We start from the raw sequence: 9,941 nt of genomic DNA on the forward strand, positions 1-9,941 counted from the left end.
CTCATCGAATCAGGACCACGGACAGTTGTCATTGAATCAGGACCACGGACAGTTCTCATAGAATCAGGACCACGGACAGTTCTCATAGAATCAGGGCCAATCAGGTGTGACCCCATCCATCAGGTGACCCTGTGTTTTTCCTGCTGCAGAGCCTGAGCTGCTCATTAATTAGCTAGAATGCAGCGGTATTAATCAGAGTAATGAGTAATGAAACATGCAGCGCTTCCTTTCACCTGCACGTGAATGAATGAATAACAACCCTGTGGATGGCATCAGGTATGACGTCATCTCGCAGCACCCCCCCCCCCATTTATTTAACCGTGAAAACATGTTTTGCTGCACAAGTGACGTCATGACGAGGCGTATAATCCACGCCAGCCAATCCGCGCTCTTTCTCCGTTTCTGATTATTTTGCTGTTTAATGCGCTGATTTTAACGGAGACACGGTGACGTCACGCCCTCTGCATCGATGCCTGATCATCAACACAACACCGATCACGTTCTGCTTGACCGGATCATGTCGGACAGAAACGCTGCGCAGGCCGCAGCCTCCGTCCTCCTCCATCCGTCCTCCAGCCGCGGCGGCCCGGTGCTCGGAGTCCGACCCTCCGACCCTCCGACCGTCCGCCCTCGGCCTCCCCGCCCTCCCCCCGGGCTGCTCTTACCTTCTCCTGCGCTCTGTTCAGCCGCTTCTGCACGTTCTTAGCGAAGATTCCCGTCTTGATTTCCGCCATGATGCCTGCAGAGACGAGAGGCGGATTAACGGAGACGGTGACAGGAGGAGGGGCGGGGCTTACAGCGGCATCCCTCAGCTGATTGGACGCTTCTGTCGGAGCTGAAGTGTGTGTTTAACACTCAGCAGCAGGTTTGTCGCCGTCAGTCTTCATGCTGCTGAAGTGAGGCTGTCAGTGCGCAGGTGCAGCAGATAATTGGAGCTATTTTAAGTTCACTTTTTACTGAAATGCAAAGCAAACAACAGGAAATGATGCAAGACCTGATGACGTCATCAGGCCGCAAGAATCAATTCAGGTCTTCTTCAAAATCAGAAGAAACAGCAGCAGTGAGGCAGCAGGACAGGTGAGCAGGTGTATGTATAGTTCTATGTTTGTGGTGACCTCACGGTGGTCCGATCTGAGTCCGTTAATATTTAGTCTGACGCCACTTTCCAAATAAAACACAGTTTTGGCACATTAACGTTAATAAATCCAGCAAGTTGATCTGCTTTATCCCTGAATATCTCTGCATTACTACAGAAGATTATATACAGAGCTTTACGACAAGGTTCTTTTCTGTAGGTGTTCAGGAACCTTGAAGCTCTCGTAGAACTCTGTTATGTTGGAAGCTGGATCGAGGCTCCAACAGCTGGTGACAACTCGTATCTGAGTTTCCTTCTCTGGGATCTTTTACTTTCTGTCTCAAAGAAATTTCTCTCTTAAACGTCTCCTCCAGTGTGTGTCGATTCACTGCAGCCTTTACCTGAGTCACCTGAGTGACCTCACTGTGTCCATGGATCCAACCGGTTGTTCTGAATGCAGTTCTGTTCTGACAATAATCCCGCTGCAGATGCTACGGTGGCTTTTGAACTGTTCTAGTTTTCCAATTTAAAATGTTTCCACAGAGCAGATGTTTCAGCTACATTCTGCCTTGACTGCACCTGTGACGGTAAATAAAGGATCAGACTGAGGTTCAATCCATCCATCATCTCTACACCTTAATCCTCACCAGGGTCATGGGGGGCGGAGTCTATCCCAGCTGACTCAGGGTGAAGGCAGGTTCACCTGGACAGGTAACCAGTCTATCACAGGGCTACACTTAGAGACAGACAACCAAGCACACTCACATTCACACCTACGGACAATTTACAATCACCAATTAACCTCAGCATGTTTCTGGACTGTGGGAGGAAGCCGGAGAACCCGGAGAGAACCCACGCTGCACGGGGAGAACATGGAGACTCCACGCAGGAAGATCCCGGGTGTCCTCACCGGGACGCCAACCGGCGACCTTCTAGCTGCGAGGCAACGGTGCTAACCACCGAGACAGCTGCAGCCCACCATCAGCCTTATTAGAAGTCAAATCAGGTCTGTTGTCAATGTCAGTCAGATGTTGTGTTCAGTGTTTCTGATCACTGGGATAGAAATCACTAGAAACATATTTAATGTTGAATCATTGAGTTGGTTCAGCTCACAAAGTCTCAAACTGATGATCAAACTGTTATTTCTTCTGTTGTAGCTGAACAGACCTCCTGCCACCTAACTGTCAATGAAGTTTATTCAGCTTTAAAGCAGCGAGTTGAGCTTCTGATCAAACCCCGACGTGTTGTTCATCTTTACAGCTCTGGTGGAAGGTACAATCTGTCCAACAGGTGTGTGATGCGACTCACCGTTCCCACAGAGTCGGCAGTTCATCCTGCAGGCCGACGTTCAGCTCGTCAAACACTTTCTGAGCCTTTTTTAACTCGTCTTCTGCCTGCATGCAAAAACAAAATGAGCTTTACACAGAACACCTGGACCAGGTGTATCCACGGCAGAGTGCACTCACCTTCATCATCTTGCGGTCATTCTTCATCCCAGACGCCTGCAGCGTTTCGACGTGATGCCGAGCGCTGTCATAGTCGATGAGTTTTCGGCTTCGTTTGGCCACACGAGTCTGAAACAACGCAGTTTCCATTTTCACACAATGAACCAGTTTCTGCACTGACCCATGTTTTGTACCCAGAAGACAATCCGTTTTATACCTTGAGGTCTGGAAACTGCTGCAGGTATGCATCCAGGTTCAGCAGCGTCGAGTCCACTAGTTTATTATGAAAGTCTTCCCACAGTGCATCGCAGTCCTGCAAGAAATGCAGATTCTCATGTTGAAAATTAAAATCAGAACTAAAATGATTCTACAAGGACAGGAGTCCCCAAGTCAAGCTGCACTGTGGTGCAACAGGAGGCAGAGTCAGGACTGTGTGTGTCATGTTTGTGTGATGTATTCAGGTGCTCCTGTGTTTCTGACCTTTCCAATGGTCAGAACGTCGTCTTTTCCATGCCAGTCTGGTTCGTACACTTCATGCAGAGACTGAGAAAGGTTGATGGAGGCCTGTTGCATCCCTGCAAACAACCAAACTTTGTTTCAGTCATCATGGTGACGTTAAATTTGGTTTGAATGCAGAGAAGCACAGACTATTTAGTGTTTTTCAGTCTAACCCGAGTGAACACGACACTTGCTTACCTTTAATGGCAGACATGTAGGCCTTCATTTCCCTCTGCAGCCGAGAGCCTTCAGACTGACAGAACACACAGCTGGTTAGTAAAACACACAAGCTTTGCTGAAACTGAAGGACACATGATGGAGGACGAAGAAGAAAGCAAAGCAAATGAACTAGTTCCAGTTTCAGCAGCTTTGTGTCTATAATTTCAGTTCTTAACAATGTTTCTCACCTCCTGCCTCCTGAAGTTGACAACTACTTGCTCAAACTGTTCATCTTTGGTCTCATCTGCTTTTCCCAACTTCTGCAGAACCTGAGAAATACATAAAATTTAACAGATTTATATCCGTTTTATATTTACAAAGACAATTTGAAAGAACAGTTTAGTTACAGTTTAATCCAGCTCAGCTTAATTCCAGCTGCAGCAGCTTCATCACGAGCTCAAATTCTCAACAAGAAGCTTGCAGTGTTCTGGATTGACAGACTCTATGGACAGGAAGCAGATCTAATATTCATAGTTACATTTTCATCACTGGTGACTTCATGTTTTTGTGTTTTCATTCGTCAGAGGGAGAAGATCTTAGAATGAAAACCAATCAGTGACTCCACAGAGGATCTTCATCCATCGTCTTCCCTTCATCCTCTGCAGGGCTGCTGGGGGTGGAGCCTGTCAGAGCTGACTCACCTGGACAGGTGGAAGATCTTCATGTTTGTTCTAATTATCTCAGGACCACGGACAGTTGTCATCGAATCAGGACCACGGACAGTTCTCATAGAATCAGGACCACGGACAGTTCTCATCGAATCAGGACCACGGACNACTCTAACCCATCACCCTAACCCATTACCACAACCCATCACCCTAACCCATCATCACAGCCCATCACCACAACTCTAACCCATCACCACCAAGACACTGAACCCCAAATGGCTCCCAATGGTAGATTAGCGCCTTGCATGGCAGCTCTGTCGCCATTGGTGTATGAATGTGCGTGTGAATGGGTGAATGAGAAACATTGTAAAGCGCTTTGAGTGCCGCAAAGGTAGAAAAGCGCTATATAAGTGCAGACCATTTACCATTTACCACAACCTATCACCACAACCCATCAACACAACCCATCACCCTAACCCATCACCCTAACCCATCACCACAACCCATCACGACAACCCTTACCCATCACCCTGACCCATCACAACTCTAACCCATAACCACAACCCGTATCAGGACAGATTTCAGAAACCTAACACATCAGTGTCAGGGTCAGCCACGGAAAATACCCAGATTTAAACCAGCAAAAGCACCTTCATCATTTACCTGAAACAAAACACATGAGGTTGAAAATCAAAGACACTTAAAGTTTGTTCTGACCTTGGGGCTCCTTGGATGGTGAACATTTTGTCAGCGTGCTGCTCAGCCAGTTGGGTCATCACTTCATACAGCTGCCTGCACACCTGGAGGGTCACAGCCAATCAGGTTATAGATAGGAAACACACAGCGGCAGGTTCTGACTAAACACTGTTTTTCTGTCTGAATGTCCTTCTGGATTATTTAACAGTAAAATGATGACTCAAGGACAAACGAAAACTCACCAGTGAGATCTCGCGGTGAAACTTTGCCTCCAGACTCGTCACACACTTAAAAGTGGTGATGTAGAAACCGACTCGGCTGCAGAGCAGAAAGACAACACTTTGACTTTACATGATGTCTGATGTCTAAAACAAAAACATAAGGATGCAGCTAAGATGACGCTCAGTCACATCAGTACATGCAACCTTTGGAGTCATATTCTAAATCTGCACGCTGGGACTTGAATTGTGCCATCCACCATATCCAGCCATCATCTCTACACCTGAATCCTCACTAGGGTCATGGGGGGGCNGCGACCTTCTAGCTGCGAGGCCACGGTGCTAACCACTGAGACACCTGCAGCCCAGGTTTATTACAGATCAGCTTAAAAAATACCCTAATCGGCCTGATCCTGATCTTTGAGATCAGATCAGAACATCTGTGATAATCATGTTTGTTAAGCAGCAGCTGAAAGGAATCAGAGGCTCGGTGGTACCGTTAACAAATACACTGGACTGGAAAGAACTTCTCTCAGCGTGGAAAACAGCTAAATAACACATAAAAAGTGATTCATGGCACAAGAACTGCTGATGATTGACCAGAACCAGTCCAGGTCCATATTCTGTGGAGCTTCATTTAAACTCAGAAGTGATGATTCAAGAGCTTCTTTACAGTTCAACTGTCAGACAATAAATCCTGAACATGTGTTTTTGTTCTTGAGACTCCACAGAACCAGAATGTTCTGTAATTAACAATCCAGTATCAGAACCATCTCTGGATTAACAGGCTCTGTACTGCAGGCTTTAAAGGCTGCCATGTTTTCCAGCAGAGCTGAGGTGTGCTCAAATTCAGCTGGAAGCTAAAAGTGTTCAAACTGTAAAAAAAAAAAAAAAGAGATCCAACATAAACTCTTTATAACTGCGAATTAGAACCTCCAGAACATCCGGGTCATTTAACTGGTAAAAATAAGGTGACAAAGCTTTTTGTATAATAAATGTTTTCTGCCTTCTGTTGTTCATCTCATGTTCTGTGCTCAGTCTTTAGTCACTGAAGGTACCGTCTCATTTAGAACATTCCGTCGCACAGAATTGGTTTGTTTGTGTTTCTTTAGACCAATCATGCTGGGCAGAGCTAAGAACAAGATGCAGCATCGCTGTTTCCTTAAAACTATGACAGTGGAATTGTTTTAGTGGAGCATTTGCATCAGTTAGTCAAAGACTGTCATAAAACGAATATTTTACCTAAAATAATTAGCAGGACCGCTTCACTGCACAATCCAAATCCTCAGGTAAAGATTCCACTTCCAGTTGTTCCTTCCTGGAGATTTAGAAATTGTAAATGGTAGATAGAGGATGAGAAAGAGAAAGCAGCCAATGGCAGGTTTGTTCCTGTAATTCACATCTGTGAGACTTTATCGTTATAATCTGTAAGATTTCTATGTTAAAAATGACTCAAACAAGGTTTTGTATGTTGTCGACTTGTGTTCTTCTGTTTTCTCAAATGTTCCCTTCTGTGTTCGAACAGTGCTGTCACTGAAGTCACATCTCCTTTACAGCGAATCATGCTAACGAATAAAACTGAGCAGGTAGTTTGGTCACAGAAAACAGCACTGAGCTGTTGTGAAATTAGCTACAGCAGCTGCACAGCTGCATCTAATGCTAAGCTAGCAGTTAGCATTGCATTGGCTAACATAACCTGTGGCTACATTACCTGGCTGTGAGTATGATTCCTGCCTGTGCTGACGACAACAACGTCCAGAATCCCACCCTGCCTCGTGACATCATCACCCAAACTGCACTTTTAGTTATTGTTCAGAGTCTCGTCGCAGCAGAAATGCGACGCTGCACAGAACCAGCAGCAGAGAAATAAAGACAAACAAGTCAGTGAGAGGAAAGACACTGGTGTTCTCATTTCAAATTTCATCATAAACGCTGAAGACAAAACAGATTCAAAAAGAGATTCAGATTTAGACAAAACATGATTACAACATTAGTCACAACACGTTTTGTTATTTCTATTCATTGTACTGTCCCATGATTCTGTTTTAGCATTAACATAACATCAACATAATCTGAACTTCCTCTCTCTAAAACTCTTAATCTCAGTATTTGTAAAATGTAAAATATCATAAAAAAATAAATAAACACAGCAAGTTCAAAAAAGCAGATGATGATAAACCTGTGATGAACCAGCATGAAGCTGGTTTTATACAGACAGCAGCCTTTGGACTTCCTCTGAGCAACGGTGGGAAGGAACCATAAAAAAAAACCTCGGGCAGAACCAGGCTCAGGGAAGGAGGCCATCTGCTTCAGTGAGAGTGGGGATGGAGGGGTGGACAGCAGGACAGCAGATGGAGAGCAGCAATAGCACAGAACAATACATATGTTTAGGTCGGTGAGGCCAGCGGCTGCAGGTCAGAGCCGTGAAGCTCCAGATCCAGAGAACAAACACATTTAGATTCTATCCTGGATTTTACAGGGAGCCACTGAAGGGAAGCTGATACAGGAGACATCTGATCTGGTACTGGTTCTGTCAGAACCCTGCTGCAGCATGTTGGATCAGCTGGAGGGTTCTGAGAGAGTTACTGGGACATCCTGATAATAAGGAACTACAACAGTCCAGTCTAGAAGTTCTGAATGATGGACTGGTTTCTCAGCATCACCCTGAGACAGGATGGTCCTGATGTTTACAGTATTACGTAGATGACAGAAGATCGTCCTACAGACTGGTTCTGTAGGGCTGCTGAAGGACATGTCCTGGTCAGAGACACCTCCAAGGTTCTGTACAGTAGAACTGGAGGCCAAGGCGATGCCCTCTAGAGCAGCTGTCTGGTTCCAGAGTGTGTTTCTGAGGTGTTTAGGGCCAAATACAAGAACCTCAGTTGGTCTGAATTTACATGAAGGAGATTCCAGGTCATCCAGACCTTTATGTCCTTCAGACATGTTGGAGTCTGACCAGCTCATTGGCTTCATTTGGCTTCATAGATAAATATAACTGGGTGTCGTCTGCATAACAGTGGAAATGTCTGCAGTGCTCCCTGATAATACTGCCTACAGGGAGCATGTACAAGGTCCTAACACAGAGCCCTGTGGAACTCCATCACTACCTCTACTGCAGGTGGAAGAACCATCATTAACATGAACAAACTGGAATCTGTCTGATAAATATGATGTAAACCAGTTCAGTGCAGTTCCTTTAAGTCCAGTAAACATTCCAGTCTCTGTAATCAGATGCTGTGATCCACTGGATCAGATGCAGCACTGAGGTCCAACAGAACCAGTACAGAAACTGGTCCACTGTCTGAAGCTATAAGAAGATCATCAGTGACCTTCAGCAGTGTGTCTCTGTTCTATGATGCTTCTAAATCCTGACTGAAACTCTTCAGACAAACATTTCTATGCAGATCATCACATAACTGGCTGCAACAGCTTCTTCCAGAACTTTACCAATCAAACGGAGGTTGGATCTGGGCCTATAGCTAGAACACCTGGATCTAGAGCAGGCTTTGTGAGCAGTGGTTTTATTAGAGCTACTTTAAAAGCCTACGTAGCCTGTTAATATAGAGAAGCGGATGATAGTTAATACTGCAGTATTTATTAGAGGGAAGACGTCCTTCAACAGTCTAGCTGGGATTGGGTCCAACAGACATGCTGCTGGTTCAGAAGAATTTCCTATGGACGTGAGCTCTGACAGGTTCACAGCAGAGAAGCAGTCACAGTATAGATCTGGTCCTATGGATGCATCCAGAGCTGCTGCTGCACCTACACACATGTTCATGAGTTTATGTCTCGTATTCACTTCAGTGTCCAGAAACGTCCAGCAGAGGGCAGCAGAGCTTAAAAAGTGAAAACACTTCAGTTTTATTCACTCCAGCTCAGAGAACACAAAGTCACCAGCAGCGGTGTCATATGAAGGTATGGAGAGGAACCCAGTGCATCATGGGAAGTCTACCAGCAGCAGCAGCAGCAGCAGCACTAAGGGTCACCTCTGACCAGCTCCATCACAGAGGAAACTTTAAATGTTTTTCATATTGGAAACTGTTCTGGACTTTCTAGGAAGAGAAGTGAATATGGGAGACCACAGCTAATGCCAAATGAGACACCGTCACGTCGCTGCCTCCACCTCTGGCAGCCTTTCCTCCTCTCTGTGGGTGTGGTCTAATCAGCAGGTGTGAAGACACCTGTGCTCACCTGGGAAGTCAGCACTCTGTCCATAAAACCCAGACTCTGAGTGTCATTCATTATCAGATCATTGAGCCAGACACCAGTCAGCCAATTCAGGCCAAGCGTCAAGCTCTTGACAAAGGTTCTGTTTGAGCATCTCTTCAGCTGAACCTCCCTGCTGGACTCAGATTTGTCTTCTACACTTGGATCTCCACCTCTCAGATTGCTGCGATCTAACAGCTTCTCCAGTAGTTTCCTACCACTTTGATGCTCATTGTCTGCTCAGCTGGCCTTCATCGTTTGTAGTGTTCCTATAGTGGTTTTCTGTGCCTTGGTTGGCCTTTAGAAGCTGATAACTTCTGTTCTCCTGACAGGTTCTACAGAACAATAACATCAAGTAACACTGTTCATCTTGTCCATTCTCATGTACAGTAACACAGTGCAGAGCTGTTTACGATGTTGAAGCAGAACTCTGGCCTTTCACGCCATCAGCGTTCCTGTACTAATGTGTCCATAGCCTGTCCTGTATCCGTGTGTTGCTCTTATTGTACTTCTGTATTTCTTGTCTTCTTTCTTTGACACATTTGCATTGAACTGCTGACATTTTAATTTCAAAGCTGATGGATCAAAAACAATTTTCTTATGTTTTATATTATTTTACTGAAAACACTCTGAGTAGGTACAGTTGGATATTAGATTTTAGATCTTAGTTTAGTATTACAGATGGTGACAGCGAGGATGTTCCAGCACCTTCATCTTCCACAGCAGCAGCAGCATCAAACTGAGCAGGAACTTCATATGAACCCTGTAGAAAAAGCAGCAAATGCAACTAGCTCCTCTGTTTTCAGTTTGGTTACTCAGAGACTGGCTTAAGTGACACCTCATTTTAGGACGAGGAGTTATCAAGAAGCTTCAATGGAAGGTTGGTGCCACTCATCCCAAAGCTTCCTTCATACAGGAATAACCTCAGTGCGCTTCATCAGTACGATATGTTTGCAATTCAAACAGTTTGTTATGA

General features: G+C 45.2%; 1 protein-coding gene across 1 annotated transcript in view; it reads right to left on the bottom strand.

Moving 5' to 3' along the window:
- The window catches only part of LOC103373870 (amphiphysin), a 26,349-nt gene extending 21,848 nt beyond the window's left edge, over positions 1–4,501 (bottom strand). Inside the window, exons 1-9 of the mRNA XM_008303877.1 lie at positions 4,496–4,501; positions 3,426–3,506; positions 3,217–3,271; positions 3,001–3,095; positions 2,738–2,833; positions 2,542–2,649; positions 2,384–2,469; positions 1,644–1,654; positions 666–739 (exon numbers count right to left, since the gene is read on the bottom strand). Of these exons, the coding sequence (XP_008302099.1) occupies positions 666–739; positions 1,644–1,654; positions 2,384–2,469; positions 2,542–2,649; positions 2,738–2,833; positions 3,001–3,095; positions 3,217–3,271; positions 3,426–3,506; positions 4,496–4,501 (612 nt within the window). The remainder of the gene's footprint in view (positions 1–665; positions 740–1,643; positions 1,655–2,383; positions 2,470–2,541; positions 2,650–2,737; positions 2,834–3,000; positions 3,096–3,216; positions 3,272–3,425; positions 3,507–4,495) is intronic.
- Positions 4,502–9,941: the final 5,440 nt, after the last annotated feature.

The sequence above is a fragment of the Stegastes partitus genome, unplaced genomic scaffold, assembly GCF_000690725.1.
Source record: "Stegastes partitus isolate 25-593 unplaced genomic scaffold, Stegastes_partitus-1.0.2 Scaffold2087, whole genome shotgun sequence".
In the NCBI taxonomy this organism is placed as follows: domain Eukaryota; kingdom Metazoa; phylum Chordata; class Actinopteri; family Pomacentridae; genus Stegastes; species Stegastes partitus.